We start from the raw sequence: 16525 nt of genomic DNA on the forward strand, positions 1-16525 counted from the left end.
TGGAAACTACTAAAATTTTAACAGTTTACTTCCCAAGTAAATTCTTCCTCTGTTTAAAAAAGAATTTTTTTTCTCCCTCTGTAGATTTCAGTCCAGAGAAGGATTAGAGGAGTCATTTTTGATCCTGGTTTTGTTCCATGTAGCTTCCTTAAATGGCTGCAAACTACAGCTCATGGCTGTGTAACGGGTACCTACTGTGTGCAGGGAGTGCTCTCTGAGGACAGGGGACCCGCCATCTCTGGCCCCAGGGACCCGCCCCCGCACCCGACACCAGCAGGCACCATGCTGTACCCCCACATTTACGTCAGGAGGGAGTTTAAGATTGAGATATTTTTTTATCTCTAAAATGTAAACTTTGTAAAATTTAAAAATATAGTCAAGCAACTAGAAGAAATAGAAGTTTCCCATAATTCTTGCAAGAGAATTGCTTTTGAGTTTTTGGCATGTACATCCTTTCTTTTTTTTTTTGATTTCCTTTTGAAATCAACATGCTCAGTTAGGTTCCTGTGACTTTGTGTGTACCCACTACGTAGCCACAGTCTATTTGCTCGTCTGCATACACACACACGATTGTAACCTTTGTCAGGTCTGCCCTTCCAGGTGACCGTGATGCTTTAAAATGAACATTGGGTTTTTTTGTTTAATTTTAAAAGTAGTGCATGCAGAATTATAAAGCCCAAGGACAGAAGAAAATGAACCAGGAGCCCCACGGCTCGTAGACAGTGGAGCCCAGGCGCATGTCCCTGTTGCCACCGCAGGCTCGTCTCCTTCTCCTCACCTGCTTTGCTGCCCCTTGCTCGTCACCTTGAGGTGCTTCACGCTGCCAAGGGAGAGGAGACCAGCTGTGTCCCTGGTCAAGTCACTTAACTTCTCTGGACTTGATGTCAGCACATTAGAAGGATTAGATTAGTGGTTGCCAGAGCCTCTTCATCCTCCCAGTCCTGTTTTAATCACCAGCTTCGAGTGGGAGTGATTGAGAGAGGGAGAACCTTCAATGAAGGTTCTGAGAACCTGTGTTGCTACCACAACACGTGTAGGCTTGGATTTTTCCTTTCTCTTAACTAAGTGAGAGCTTGTTCCTGCACATCTTACGGAGGTGTGTGAGGTGTGAATACATAGTGTATGACGCAGAGCCCTCTGGTGAGCAGGTTGCTTCTGGCTTCGTTGGCCTGTGGCTGGTTTCTGCCAGGTAGAGCTTTAGGTGTAACTTAACCTCTGGAGACCAGCTTAGTGCTCTCGCCTGGGACCCCTGAAGGGTTCCTGCTAGAGTCTCAGGTCTCTTCAGTGTCTTTACATTTTAGAGTTTTAAGATAAATCACCTGATAAGTACAGGTGTAAAGACATCAGGATTGGGACCATATTGTGTCAGCCCTGAACTTGGGCCACGTGACTTATCATTGGCGAAATCATGATGCCCCCTTGGAAGGTGCTGGTGGGAGACCCCAACTTCAGACACACTACAGGGGAGTGACTTTCCCTGAAACTTAGTGTGTTACATTTGAGACTAGTTTGATGACCAACACTTGAGAAGATGTAGTATTCTGAGAGTGGTTTTGTTTTTAGAATGAGGTGGCTGGCTGACAAGACCTTATTTTAAAGTTGGGAATAAATCGTTATTAGCAATTGGTTTCTGTCGCAAAGGGTGGCTGGATAGAGCCTTGAGTAAGAAGCCTGCAGTCTCAGTGTTAGTATCAACTCATTGACACATTAGGGAGATAATTTATCCAATGTCTCAGTTTTTCTTGAGATTAAGGAGAGATCCTATTTTCTGCCTGACTGATAATTTTAAGTTAAATCTGTAAATAGTAAAATATGAAACAGTTTGTGCTAATTCTTGTTTAACCTTAGGTGACACCTTTCTGTTTAAGGTGTTGGAATGGTTTACTGTCTGAACATGAAACAGCTCTGTTAAACCTTTCGTATTGAAGTGGTTTTTGTCTCTTGATTTTCAGTTGTATTGGAGAATCATGTAGTGACAGATGAAGATGAACCAGCTTTGAAACGCCAGCGACTAGAGATCAATTGCCAGGACCCTTCTATAAAGGTGAAAATATTAATATATGTGGTTTTTTATATCTGCTGTGGTGCTGCCGTAACATTATCACAATTTGGGGTGAGGAGGGGCTTAAATCAATACAAATTTACTTTCTCACGGTTCTGGAAGCCAGAAGTCTGAAATCAGTATTTCCACAGGGCTGAGCTCCCTTCAGATGCTCTGCGGGAGTGTCCCTGCTGCCTCTTCCAGCTCCTGAGGGAGCCTCAGGCATCTGTGGGCTTGTGGCTGCGTCCCTCCAGTCTCTGCCTCCATCTTCATGTGGCCTCCTCCATGCCTGCATGTCTTTTCTGTTTCTTACAAGGGAAGGGCCACCCTCACCTAGGATGACCTCATCTTATCTTGATTACATCTGCCAAGATCCTGTTTCCAAGCAAGGCCTCATTTACAGGTCCTGGGGCTGAGGATGTGGACGTATTGTTTCTCTTGAGTCACTGTTCAACCCCCAACAAGGCGCATACAGCCATAACGTTTCCCCTTGAAGACTCACAGTATTTAACCAGGATTGTGGCCTCTTCCTACACAGACCCGTGGACCTCACATGCTTGGAGGGAACGAACACCATTTCCCCAGTGATGAAGCACTTGTGTGCCTATGGTTTAGGGTACCTAAATTCTATGGTTTGCTGGATGGGGTCTTGGAAACCACTGGCTCAGTCAGTGGGCGATTGCTGGTTCTTGGGTTTACTTGTTGGATCTGTTGTTGGCAGAGCCACAGAGATGAATACCAGCTCCTGTGAGAAGTTAGGACTGCAGTGCAGAGGAAAACCAAAGGAACTTTTAGTTAATTTATAGAATAGTGTGTGTGTTTGTGCAGTGCAGCAAAGTGAATGTGTTATACACATACATGTTTCCACTTTTTTAGATTCTTTTTCCATACCGCTTATTATGGAGTCCTGAGTAAAGTTCCTCGTGCTATACAGCTGTATTCTCTCTTTACCTGGGCCTTTTGTGGAGAAACGTCTGGCTCATCTTGTTAACATGGAGAAGCAGCATGAACTTAACCTTGTGGATGAAGACACATCCAATTAAATTTCTATTTCAGATTAATGTATAGAGGACCACTGCTTCAGTAACCCTACATTGTATAGTTAAAAATAAAATGTAATTTTATCACGAAAGAGGCTTGTGTGGGGAATAGCGTAGGAGTCAGACGTGGATAAGGTCAAGTGAAAGCAGTCCTGCCGCGTCCCTGGCCTGCGGGCAGGGCCTCGGGCCGCAGCTGGAACCTGCCACACATGTCCTGGGAAAAGTGTGCTCACCAGATTGCCAGAGCTCTGCAAAAGGAATAGATTTGGATGATTTTTGGTGAATATCACTTGTATCTAGGAGACTTATTTAAAAGTGCTATTCTCTGCCTTTCTTTGTTTTATTGATTTGTGAAGTTGTGTTACTGGTATATAATAACTGATGTTCATCCAAACTCCAGGCAGAATAATTTCTAATTCAGAATTAAGATGATGCAGTTTTACTGTTTAGAGAATTTGGGAACCTCATGGTTGATGTCTTCAAATTATAAAAAATAATGGGGTCATTAGTGATTTGACCTTGGGACTTCGGCTACCAGTGAGTTTTTGTCACGATGCTTACGTCAGAGGAGCCTGGTACGCTGCCTCTCTGCTGAGCTGAGCCATCACGGGCTGGCTCCCGCCTGGCAGCCTCCTTCCCATGTCAGCTGTGAGGCCAGCAGGGGCACAGCCCACGTCCCTCTGTGTCCCTGTTGACCTACGGCAGGAGTGGCCGCTGGGGGAGGGGGCAGCTTCCCACCGGGTGTTTGAGCCGGTCCTTTGTCCCAGGCAGGACTTGGGTGACGGCGGTGGAAGGTGCGGCAGCTCTTCCAATGGCCGCTAGGTGGCAGGTGTGCCGCTCTCACGCGCGGGAGCCTCGGCACCATGCCTCACCTTGGGGCGGTGGGTGTCCTGGGAGCAGACAGGTTTCTGGGCTCTTTTGATTTTGGGTGTAATCTGTTTTCATAGAAGCATTTGACTAGTTTTATGTGTAGATTTACTGATGAATAGACTCACGTCGTAAAGCCCACTTAGGTTCTGTTTTCTGTGGGCTTCAGTGTAGCTGAGAGTCACAGCTACTCAGAGCAGAGCCAGTCACGCTGTGAGTGGACAGGGTCCAGCTTGTTTCTGGAGACGCTGCTGCTCACAACTAGAGCTGGAGTGCCGGGATTGTCCTGTGGGGACAGACTCAGCCGAGTGTGGGAGAGAGCTGCTTGGTGTTCTTGGAACTGTCTGCTTGGACTTCCAGAGGCCCTTCCTGAAGCTCTTCTGTTTTTCTCTTGCAGTCATTCCTGTATTCCATTAACCAGACAATCTGCTTGCGATTGGATAGCATTGAAGCCAAGCTGCAGGCTCTGGAGGCCACGTGTAAATCCCTGGAAGAGAAGCTGGACCTGGTCACCAACAAGCAGCACAGCCCCATCCAGGTGCCCATGGTGGCCGGCTCGCCCCTCGGCGCCACCCAGACCTGCAACAAAGTGCGATGGTGAGAGCCCCCTCCCCAGGCCGTGCCCTCGGCACTCAGGGTGGGACGCAAGTCAGACCCGGGCGATACGCGGGCCTTTTCCAGGCAGCTGGGTCGTCCTCACAGCTTCTTCATGACATAAGCTGGTGCATCTCTGCTTTGGAACCGTCCCACCAGAGCTTTGAAGCTGTACATTTGTTTCTTCTTTTTTTCTGTTCCATCTGGCTAGTCTTGGGAGATTTTTTTTCTTCAGAGGTAGCTTTTTATAAATTTCACTTGAGAATATCAGACTTTTCCACTCAAGCCTGTAGTTTTTTTTGTGCCTCTTAGTTTTCTTCTCTATGTAGAGCCTAACTGTAGTGGGATGTGCAGTAGTTCAGGTTCTGTTTGTATCAAAGATTCTGGAGCGTGTGGGCCGATGTGGGGGTGTCCTTGCCTTTGACCGGTGTGCCTGTGCTTGGTCCCGGGCACCCCCAGGTTCCGCAGAGACGAGTGGAAGCCCAGGCCGGGGTGGCTGCATCCGTCAGTCCTGCTGGAAGAGGACTGACGCAGTTCTGTCCTTTCCCACGATGGGCTGCGGAGAAGTCTCGTGGTGGTGGTGGTGACACCTGTCTGCTTGATGAGAGCTGGGGCCTTCACCATTGGTCTCTGGGCCAACTGTTGCCTCCCGCTGAGTGCGGAGGCAGGGTGGGGGGCGGTGCTCAGGAGTGGGGGCCCGGCCAGGCTACTGCCTGGTCTGCAGGTCCCCCATCTGCCCCTCGGGGAAGGGGCAGTGCTTTTGGGGGCATGTGGGGTTGGGGAGGGCGTGCATGGACGGGCCGGCATCCAGAGGCTGCCTGTCGGTTTCCCTGGGATGGCTGTGGACGACACCTGCAGTGTGGGCCATTGTAACTCTCAAGTGTCACGGTGTGCTGGGGACACTGCATGGCCCCGACACCTGCTCTCCAGCCAGGGTTGGGGGTGCCCCAGGGGTCTCCGTCCCCAGAGGAAGGTCAGGTGATCTGTGGTGTTTCACCCAGTGTTTATACCGTGTCCTGATGGTCAGCCGTGTCTTTTCTCCCTGTGACACTTGGTGGAGCGTGTTTTCTCTGCAGTAAGACTCAGACTTGCCAGCAACAGTGCCGTTTTTAAAGAAAAACTTTTTGTAATGACCCCTTACCCTAAGATGTAATGTCTAGAAAATATAACTCATAATTTAAAAAACTGAAGGATGGTAGTGTATAGCGTATAATAATGTAACACATGTAACAATACGTAAAAGGCTGGGAGCTATGTCAGGAGGCCATGGATAGGCCCACGTCAGAGCTAACGACCAGGAGGCTGTCGCCCTGACTCTGGGATGCCAGTGGTGGTGGAATATTACAGAAGGAGTGGTTCCTGTTAAAGTGACAAGTAAGGCAATGTACAATTCTTCCTAGATTCAAACAATGGTAAAATTTCTGGAAAATTCACATTATGTTAAAATTATCCAGAAATATTTTGTGCGTGAGTATAGAACACAGTAAGAGTCTGGGCTCAGAGTTAGAAGCCGGATTCTCACTCTGAATGGGACGTTTGCAGTGGGTGTGGGGAGAGAGGTGTTAGGGAGGCTTCTCGTGCCTCACAGACTGTCAGCCCCTCGGTCTCTGCCCCTAGACCTGGGGGTTCTCTCAGGCATGTCCCGGGCCCCCCTCACGGACGGCTGCTCTGAGAGCTATGACGAGAGTGAAGGAAGGCAGGCTTCCCACCCTGAGTGAAGACAGCCTGGTGGCTTGTCGCTTTGTCACCGTGTGGGGAAAGGTTGTCCCTGGAGGCAGGGACATGATGTTCAGGCTTCCCGTCTGTGCTCTGTGTGGGCCCATGGGAGGGGGACGGGGATGAGTCTGCAGGGTTGCAGGTGCCACTGCAGCTGTGCATGGACCCCAAGGCTGCTGGTTTCCCCCCCAACTTGCCATGGGCGACACGGGGGTGGCAGGGCGTGTCGTACAGTTGTGCCGAGTTGTGCGTGTCCACACCGCCCATCCTGGAAAGGAGGACTGCCCGCCCTGGCTCCTCCCACATGCCCGCCTGACTCGGGGGAGGCATTTCCAGGCTGCAGGGAGCCCCTTGTCTCCCCAGCATTCCAGGAGACCCGCTAGCAGCCTCCCTGGTCAGAACCTCCCGTGCTTCACTCTGCGGGGAGGAGCTTTGATCGTGCAGAGGCCTGTGAGCTGTTCTCTGTGTGCATTCACAAATAACATGAGAGTAACGTTTCCTCATGTGGACTCAGAAGTGTAATTTAGTTCACACAACTCAGCTTTTCTAGTTTTAAAGAATCATATTGTCATATTATTGAGTATACTTATTGGCAGCAGGTTTATTAATATTAATAAAACCATTACTTATACCTATTAATGTGAGGTTGACAGAAGGAAAGGTCATTTCTCTGTTTTCTTAGGTATCGTTTAAAATAGGTTGCATATGAATGATTTTTTAAAGAAGATATTAAATCTGGCATTTCCCTCCATGTAAGTTCTAAAAAGGAAAGGAAAAAAAAAAAACTGCCAGTAGTTGAAAGCTGTTAACAAGAAAATTTGGGGAAAAGTAAAGGACAAGAGTTTAATCCTAGTACATTGATGAAAAAGGATATATTTAAATTAGAAAGTGACTAATTTATAAACACAAGAGCAAATGAGAAACGTATGTCTTAAGTGTGGGTAGTGGAGCGCAAAGAAGGAAGTCTCCAAAAACAATTAAAAATTGTTTAATGTTCTGAGTAATGAAGTACTTCTCCAAGTACTCTGGGCCTCAGATATTTAAAAGTTAGAAGTATGTAAATCATGGATTATTTTATATCCAGATCGTGTATTTTAAAAAATAACTGAAGTTTCCTTAGGCCTCTTGGAGTGGTTGAGAGAGTGGTTGGGCAGTTCACCATCTTCCAGGACAAGTGAGGACAACCCTGAGGAGTTGGGAGCAGGACTCTGGGTGGTGGGTGAGGAGTCGTCCACTGCAGTTGCACCGGCCTATCCTCCTCGAGAGGCACATAGGGCCCAGAGCAGCCCCAAGCCCACTCACCATTTCTAATGAAAATGGGCCCGGACTCGACTTTGGTATCAGCTCTGAGAAGTATTTTTTTATTCTCTTGGGTTCCGGAGCATAGAAGCCAGTGGACTACTGCCAACTCAGTTGGCATTTTTAGATTCAGATTTTTCAGGTTCTATACCTGAATGAGATTAAGTAAATGAGATTCTTTAAATAAATTCAAGAAAAAAGACGACAAAGAAAGAAAACCTTTTTCTTTGATGCTCAAGCTTAATTGTAAGCAACACGCCTGGGAGTTACCTGGATGGTGTGTCATCCAGCAGTGCTGTTCTGCTTGGGAGAAGGAAAGTGGACTTGAATTCTTAGGTGGGTGCTTTTTCTCCTTTCTTGCGGGTGTACCACACATTGGGATTTTACTCATCGTGATTCCAGGCGTAGCAGTGTGCGACTTTAACATTGAAGCCATGTTGCGCTGGCATCGGAAGTGGCGGACCCGAGGCTTCCTGTGCTGAGCTGCCGACCCAGTACGCGACAACTTGTCTGTCCTTCACGCACTGCCGTGAGCATTTCAAGATGGGCCTCCAGTGTGCTGCGAGACCAGGAGGGGTCAAGTGTGTGTTCAGGGACGTTTATGTGGACTAGTGTAAGAGACCCTTTCTGCGCTTGTTTGAAGCCAAACTTTGGGCTTCCCCTGTGGCTCAGATGGTAAAGAATTTGCCAGCAATGCAGAAGACCCATATTTGATCCCTGGGTTGGGAAGGTCCCCTGGAGAAGGGAATGGCTACCCACTCCAGTATTCTTGCCTGGAGAATTCCATGGACAGAGGAGCCTGATGAACTGTATAGTCCATGAGAGTTGCAAAGAGTCGGGCACAACTGAGTGACTTTGACTTGAGGCCAGGTATAGCCACTTGAAGGATGTGCAGTAGTTAGAACTGAGCTGAGCCTGGGGTGCAGGGCTGCTGAGGGTGCTGTCCTGGTGGGTGCCCACTGAGGGGCCAGTGTGAGTGCCCCTGTGCAGTGCAGGGCCCAGGGAGCGATCCCTGGTGCCCAGCGAGCTCCTGTGGAGCCAGACCTCAAGAGTGGCTCAAAGCCAGCTGGTTTGCCCTGGTTTGTTTTCTTGAACTGAACATACTGATTAACTAGAAAAATACTTGTGTTTCCTTTAAAAGCAACCAACTTTTATCCTTTATTTTTTAATGTATAAATGGTTTATTTATGTTTTTTGAGATGTAATGGACATATACCAGGTTTTTATTTTTAAAAACTTAAGCATTTCTTATAAAGCTTTAATGTGTTCCTATGATTTTTAAACAATTGTAATGAATCAGAGGTTTCTTTGCATACTCAAAACTAAAATAGAAGTTTTTTTTTTTTTTTTTTGCCACACTGCATGGGTTGCAGGATCTTAGTTCCCAATCAGGGATTGAACTGGATGAGTGATTATTTTGAATTGTAAAAGGATCAGTGTCAGCAAAGTATAATGTAGATGCGAGGGAGGCAAACACTGTTCCAAATATTTTTCAATATTCTGCTGTAACTCCCCCCATCACAGATGACAAAGTTGGGCATCACCGTGTGAGCAGAAATAATGCCTGACTTGACCACCTTACCCGGGTGCTGACCACGATAATCAATCACCAATCTATAATAGGAAGAGAGGAAATCTTATCTGAACGAAACTGAGGACTGTAGCCCCGAAGACAGCCTCTCAGATTACTCTGAGGAACTGCTGTGAAGAAGAAAAGCACAGTTTTAAATCTTATCAGAGTAGAGAGCATCAGACAAATCAGGAGTTTGCTCCTTCAAGGCTTCAGAGCAGCAGACCAGCACGCACACACGCTCTGGCACTTGGGGGAGGAGGGAAGGGAGGCTTATCGTGGAAGGAGACCCAGCACTGGTGTCTGAGGAGGGAGACCTCTCGTCTTCAACACAGGTGTTCTCTACTGGCGGTCAGGGTGCCCTTTTATAAAGAATTAGAGCAGGCTGCTGCTGCTGCTGCTAAGTCGCTTCAGTCATGTCCGACTCTGTACGACCCCATAGACGGCAGCCCACTAGGCTCCTCTGTCCCTGGGATTCTCCAGGCAAAAATACTGGAGAATTTCCTTCTCCAATTAAAGCAGGCAGTGGGCCACAAACAGGCTGTTTTGTTAGTCACGGTGACTCAGGTATAAGCCAGAACGACTCCCACACCTGAGTGCGTGAGCGTTGCTTTCATCCCAGGCTGAGGGTGGCAGGTCCCGGTGAACCTTGGAGCCGAGTGCGGTTTCGGTCCTGAAGGTAGGGGGTGGGGTTTGCGGCAGACACCGCAGCCTGGTCCCCCCGGCCCTGTCTGGTGAGGACTCTTTGGAGGACTCGGCCTTTGGGCACTGAAGTTACCTAGCTCGTCTGTGAGAGGTTAGAAGCTTCTGCCCAAAGACGGTAGTGCCCTCAGCCCGGGTGGAGGCATAGTTGTGGACACTCGAGGACAGTCTCCTGTCCTGGGACTCAGCCCCGCCCTAGAGCATCCGGTGCCCATGGTACATCGCTGTAGGTAGCGGCTGGGCTTCTCTTCCAGGTATTTGCTTGGAGAACGTGTGATCAGGGCCTGCCTACTTTCTCCTTGCTCCCTGGAAACTGGAAATAAGGGGTGACTGTGCTGCTCATGTAGACCTGATCTTCCCAGGGACCCCATTCTGTAACGGAGCCTAAGGAACGCTGGTGGGTTTAACTCCTGCCCCCTGACCCCAGCCATGCCCATGGCCGCTTGTCCACTGATGGTGGCCACAGTGTCCATTCAAAGTGGTCACTTGGTGGGACTGATGAGTTGTTTTAGGACAGCAGCTCAGGACCTTCTGACCTGCTCCCAAAGCAGTTTCCTGACACCGAGGAGAAGTTGGGGGCCACTTTGTAAGTGTAATTGGAAAATGCTTGCCAGTACACCTCTGAAAGCTGAAGACATTTGGTTTCAAATTCATCAAAACAAAGCGATTAAAATCCCTGGTACTGAAAGGTGAGTGGTAGCAGTCATTGAAATAGGATTATTTCTCTTCTCCACCAGCAAGTGGCAAAGGACATGAGAGATTTTCGGTTTTGAATCCAGGCTCCATTGCCTGTAAGTGGTGAAACCTCAGGCAGGTTCTCCCCTTTCTATACATCAATTACCTCAACAGTAAAAGGGGAATAAAAATCATAAGGGAGGGTTGCTGTGAGGGCTAACCCAGGAGGTGAGAAATCACTAGTATTAATGCTCATCATTTGGCAAGTGTCCAGTGTCAACCAGCATCGCGCTTGCTGAGGCACCAGCTCAGGACGCAGGTTGCCGTGAGTGAGGACGGCGTCCTGGCCTGTGCCGCAGGTTTTGTGTCTCTGGAAGCCTGCTCTGTTCTTTTCACTGTGCAGACCAACCGTGTGAGCCCGGGAACACCACTGGGATCTGAGGCTGCTCCTCGACCACACAGGACTGCTGGTGTCCTGGGCGTCCCGCTGGGTGGCTGGAAACGTCACCGAACAGAGCATACGCGCAGCACAGAGGCTGTGGGGGAGGCCCGGACAGCCGCAGCAGGGCCAGGGCTGTTGTGCTTGGTGGTGTTTGAAACCTGCGCACCCATCAGAATCGCCCAGAGAAGTTGTTAAAAAACAGGAATCTGAGGTTTAGGGAGTTGTGGGGTACAGATCCGGCTCCACAGACTTTGGTCAAGAAGGTTGGCTCTGCTGCTCAAGGACTTGGAATCAAACCTGACCTTACCACTGAGTAACCGTGTGACCTTGGACTGGATGCCGGCCTCTCAGTGCAGGGAAGGTATTGCAGTGCCCGCTGCCCGTCGAGGGTGAGGGTGAGGCCACTCCTGCCCATGGGGAGCAGCCCTTGTCCTGAAGGGCAGTGGAGGTCTGGTGCCCACAGTCACTCTCCGGCAGGGTGGCGGCCCTTGGTCACATGCTGTGGGATGACCTTTACTTCTGAATGAGAGTATACTTAGGCAAGAGTACTCAACTAGTAACTAGTGTAATCCTAAAACTGGACGAGAATGTCCAACTTGCAGATTAGCCTAATCTTAGAATTAAAACAATCAGGGTGGTCTCTGGGTCTAGCCGTTTCCCTTTTGGCTAAGTTTTCATTTAATAGGAACTTTAAAAGCAGACATACAGTTCTAGGTTAAGATGTAGTTATGGTTTAAGACTGTGAGGGAATGAATTGAGCACGTAAAGATTTAAAACCAGAATAACCCAGGGATAGATAAATTGATCAATGAAACTGGCTTGAGAGGCCAGAGTTAGACCAACACAAATATGCCAGCTAGAGTTTTACAAAGCTGCACAAGCAGTTTGACGGAGGAAGGACAGGTTTTTGAATAAATGGTATTGGCACAGTTGGCGTCCACAGGAAAGATGACAGAAATGAACCTTGGTGGAAACCTCACCTTGAACAAAAATTAATTCAGAGTGGATTACAGCTTTCAAGGTGAAATGTAAAGCTCCAACACTTTGGGTAAAGACACAGGAAAAAACCCCCAATTAGGAGAAGCTACTTGTAAACCACACTCTCAAAACTCAACAGTGAAAAACCAGCCAATCCAGTTTGACAGTCAGGCAAAAAGCAGAAACCGGCATCTCACCAGAGCGGAGGTGCGGATGGTGAGTAAGCACATGGAGAGCCTCTGAGCAGCGTCAGCCAGCAGGGAAACGTGGCGAGGAGACCGCAGAGCCCCCAGGGACCCTCCCGACGCCAGCGAGCGCAGCACCTCCGGCCTCCCACCCTCACTGCGGGCGTGTGGACGGGGCCACCACTCTGCTGCAGGGAGGCGGCGCTGCGTTGTTCCACCAAGCTAACCTGTCCTCACCACGTGGCCCAGCAAGCACATCCTTGGGCACTTAGCCCAGAGAAGTGGAAACTCATGTTCACACAGAACCTCCACACAAGTGTCCATGGCAACTTTATGTGTAATAACCAAAGCCTGCAGCCACCCCGAGATCCCCTGTCTGGGTGAAAGGTTAAACAAGCGTGTGTGCCCCAGGCACACACTCGGGCCCAGGCTTATGCGTTACACGGCATTGGCTGACAGCCTTGGGGGTGGCCAGGCACATGTGCACTCAGTCTGTGGAGCAGGAGGATGGGGAGGAGGTTCATCTCCAGCCGGGACTCCGTGGGCAGGAGCTGTTTGGCGTCTCCAAGACTAGGGAAAGTCTAAATTTCCTTTAGAGGTCTCTCCTGATCAGGGCAGGCCCACCCAGGATGATCTGTTCCTTGATTAATCTAATGCCAACAAGCCGGGCCTTTTAATCACCTCTGCAGCCCCCCTTCTCAGTAGCCCCCCAGGTTGTGTCTGGCTTGGTCCCTGGGGCTGACTCCGCCTCGGCAGGACGCTCACATGCTGTGACACTCGCTCCTCAGGATAACTGCTGCCTCCTTCTTAGTGTCCTGTGGATGTTGCATAGTTTCTGAAAACCGAAGTATTATTTTGTACAGTTTGAGGTTGACATAACTCCACTAGTGGAAAGGGTATATTGTCTGGCATGTTAATACTGATGTTTAAAAACAGACTGATTCATTGCTTTCTTAAGTGTTTCCATTATAATCCAAGTACAGTCATCCTTAAAAAAAAAATCCCGTGAATAAACTTTAGACAGTCAAATTTTATGTTGCCCCTTTTGCTTTTTTGGAGTTTGATTCCCATTTCATTTTCTTCACAAAATTTTATCCTGTGAGCCAGGTTATTACACGCCTTAGTAACAGAAATACAGATAGAAATTGAAGCTGAAAAATGTATTTCTTGTAACCATAAGAGCTGAAGAGTTTTTTTTTGTTTGTTTGTTTTAATCTCTTCTAGATTGAGAACTCTTTATAGCTATTAGTACGCAGTTGAGGAAAACCATGCAAATTACTACTAGTTTACAACTAATTCTTAACAATGCAGTATTGTGAATGTACCCCCCACCCCCCTAGATGGATGGGGCTTTAGTGTGCGTTAATTCCTGAATCTCTGGCCAGTGTGAGTAATCTGTCTCTTAAAATGAAGCAGGGCTCGGCACCGCTTCTGTTTCTGTCTTCAGGTTTTACGTTTCTAAGTTCAGAGAAGCTTTGTTTGTGTAGATCAGGGTGTGGGAGGTGAAGGACTCCTCCTCGCCTCCCATGCGTGCCAGCAGCCTCAACAGTCCGTCACCATTGGTTATGTCCAACTGGGCGCTGAAACGGGCAGTTGTGGTTTCACGCGCGCTTCGTGGAAGGCAGTGAGGAGTGACCCCGCAGGGCGCTTACGATCTCACGTCTGGTGGACAGGGCTCCTTGGTGTGGTTGAGGGGAGGCTTTGTGCAAGGGAACAACCATGGCCAGAGGTGCTGTCCCCAGGGGTCATCTTTAGGACGTCGTACCTTCTGGAAGGAGGGCCTCGGGGAGTTAGTCGCTGAGGGCCCTGCACACCTAAGGAGCCAGGTGCCCCCTGGGCTGCCTTTGCTCCAGCTTGAAGTGGCTGTCTCCGACCAGTGTTTCCTCCATCTTGAGGTCCTGTAGGAAGCAGAGGTCCATTTAGTCAGCGGCTCTACCAGTCATCAGTGTGAACCCGATTTAACCTGTTGTTTCTGGCTCACGTGTCAGCCCGTGAAAGGGCTCACACCACGGGGGTGAGGGGATGGATGTCTCTGTGTGGGGACCTGGGAGACGCCAGCCTTCCGGGAACACACTTGGGAAAATACCATCTCCTGTTTTGACACATGAGTCGCTGAGGCCGTCACATAGGCGCCTGTACATGTCATCTTGGTACCTGGACACCTGTCATACTGCCCTGTGGGTGGGTTGTCAGGGCCTGGGGGGTTACCTCCGGTGTCACTGACAGCTGAGTAGAATAACTAAGAAGACGATAAAGGCTGTTAGTGGAATGCAGTGACTGTCTTTATGTTAGGAGAACTCCCCATGGTCCTGTGAGTCACTGTGCCAAATGGCAGGAAATGGTACCATTTGTGCCTCTGATTTTGAGGGTGTTGACAGTGTGTGGCTGAGATGGAGGGTGGGGTTCTCACGGGTGCTTTTGGGTATGTGAGTGCTCCGCCTGTAAAAACAGGGTCCTCCCAGCACTGATTTTTGGGGAGTGAGGTCCAGGGATGATTTCTTCCTGGGTGATATAGCTGTGCATCCCAACCACCTGTTCTTCCTGCACAAGGTGTGGCCAGAAGCGCCGAGGATTGGAGGTCTCAGGAGCAAGAAGTGTCGACGACTGTGCCTGCCATGTGTTAAAACACACGTCTCCCCGGAGGAACTGCCCCTGTCAGGGCACAGTTCTTGGAGCGTCATTTCCATCACAGTACAGTCTCCGGCCCTGGGCTGTGGGTCCTGCACTGGCCTAGCAGAACCCAGCGGTCAGCGCTGTGCGGTCACCCGTGGGCCCTGCTGCAGAGGCTCGCCCCTTTGCACACGGCACTCTCGCCTGGCATGGAGCTGAGAGCCTAGGTTTCAGAAGGGAGTTCCCTGGGGTGGGTTTCCATGCAGACCTGCTGCTTCAGGGTACTGACTGTGCAGTGACCGCTGCGGCACCCATCTCTTCTTCGTAAAGATGTGAACATTCTTAAGCCACTTCTCCTGACGGTACCAGCAAGGAGCAGGGTTAGACTCCATTAAGAAGCCCCCCACCGCCCCAGTTGGCCCTCTGCCCGTGCACGTCGAGGGGCCCTGCTGGGCCTCCCCCGCTCGGAGCAGGGCAGGGGCGTTGACTGTTGATGACTCTGCTCTGACCATGAACGCTGTCGTGTTAAGGTCTTCTTTTCTCTGTGATTCTTTTGTTCCCTAGCGTCGTCCCCCAGACTACAGTAATTCTCAACAGTGATCGGCAGAACGCCGTTGTAGCCAAGATGGAAGACCCCCTGAGCGGCAGGGCACCGGAGCCCCTGGAAAATGTCATTAGCAAGTCAGTAGCACGACCCCCACCTCTCACCACCACTGCCGGGCCCCGGGGACGGGGCGGCGTCCGGGGCGCCTGTGTTGTCGGGCCTTGTGTGCTCACTGTGGTCCGTGCGCCCTGTCCTCTCACCTCACTCCCATCTGTCTGTCTGTCTGTCCGAGCATGTCGGGTTGGCGGACGCCCCGTCTCGTTGGCCAAGTGGTGGAGGCATTTAGAGGTGGTGCCTTCTCTGCTCCTTTCTCTCTGGAGATGCTTCAGCTGTAACCTGAAGCCAAGGCGAGGGTGCGCGGCGGGCATCTTTGCTCCTCATGTGCGGGGCCCCCCCTCCCCGTGGCATTGGCCCTGCCACGCTGCTTTCCAGTGAGTCTCGCAGACCCTCCTGCAGCGGTCCTCCTTCTTCCTTGTCGTGGCCGAGGCCCCCAGGAGCCTGGCTGAGGGAGGTGGGTAAAGACACGGGGCCAAGGCCACGGAGCAGATGGCCTGTGAGATCGGGCCTGGCGAGGGTGGCAGTCACGGCAGGTCCGGAGCATTTAGTGAGGTCCAGCCCCGGGATGGAACTGCCCCCTGGGATGGAGCCCCCTCAAGCAGGGACATCTCACTGCTTCCCCTCTTTGGGTGCAGCAGTCTCTTGAAGGAAGTCGAAGGGTCACGTGTCTCCAGATAAATTTTTTTTTTTTTTTTTTTGAGCACGTTTTGGAGCTGTGGTGGTCTGGTTTCCTGGCGGTGTCTCACTGCTCCGCCTCAGGGTCCCTTGTGGTGGTGAGAGGGTCCCCCAGGAGGCTCTTGACTGGCTTTTTTAGCCCGCTCAAGCGGCTTCTGTTAGCGGGGGACAGTTGGGAGTGAGAGCTGCGTCCTCCTGGGCCGTCTTGTTTGGAATGTCCCGGGACGGAGCAGGTCGGGGCTGTCATCTGAGTCTGCAGACGCTTTCCCAGAAGTCGCTGTGACTCCGACGGCAGTGCTGTGCAGGGTCACCTCCGTGACAGGAGGCTGTGTGTCCGGCCTCGAGTCACAGCCTGTTGTGATTTCACTTCCTTTAAACGTTTCAAGTTTCCTTTGGTTTCTTGGAGCCGCAGACTGCTTCCTGCTGTTAACGTGAGCAGAAAGAGCTGCGGGAAGGCTGGTGGCGCAGTG

The 16525-nt window shown here is 50.3% G+C and overlaps 1 protein-coding gene across 5 annotated transcripts in view; it reads left to right on the plus strand.

The window, feature by feature from the left end:
* Positions 1 to 16525, plus strand: part of BANP (BTG3 associated nuclear protein) — a 69082-nt gene that overhangs the window by 20287 nt on the left and 32270 nt on the right. For 3 of the 5 annotated variants that reach the window (XM_061138343.1, XM_061138344.1, XM_061138347.1), the window contains exons 3-5: positions 1953 to 2044; positions 4346 to 4545; positions 15284 to 15400. In XM_061138343.1, coding sequence (XP_060994326.1) covers positions 1953 to 2044; positions 4346 to 4545; positions 15284 to 15400 — 409 coding nt within the window. The remainder of the gene's footprint in view (positions 1 to 1952; positions 2045 to 4345; positions 4546 to 15283; positions 15401 to 16525) is intronic. The other 2 variants (XM_061138345.1, XM_061138346.1) reach the window with 1 other exon arrangement.

This window comes from Dama dama, chromosome 4 (genome assembly GCF_033118175.1).
Source record: "Dama dama isolate Ldn47 chromosome 4, ASM3311817v1, whole genome shotgun sequence".
Classification (NCBI taxonomy): Eukaryota; Metazoa; Chordata; class Mammalia; order Artiodactyla; family Cervidae; genus Dama; species Dama dama.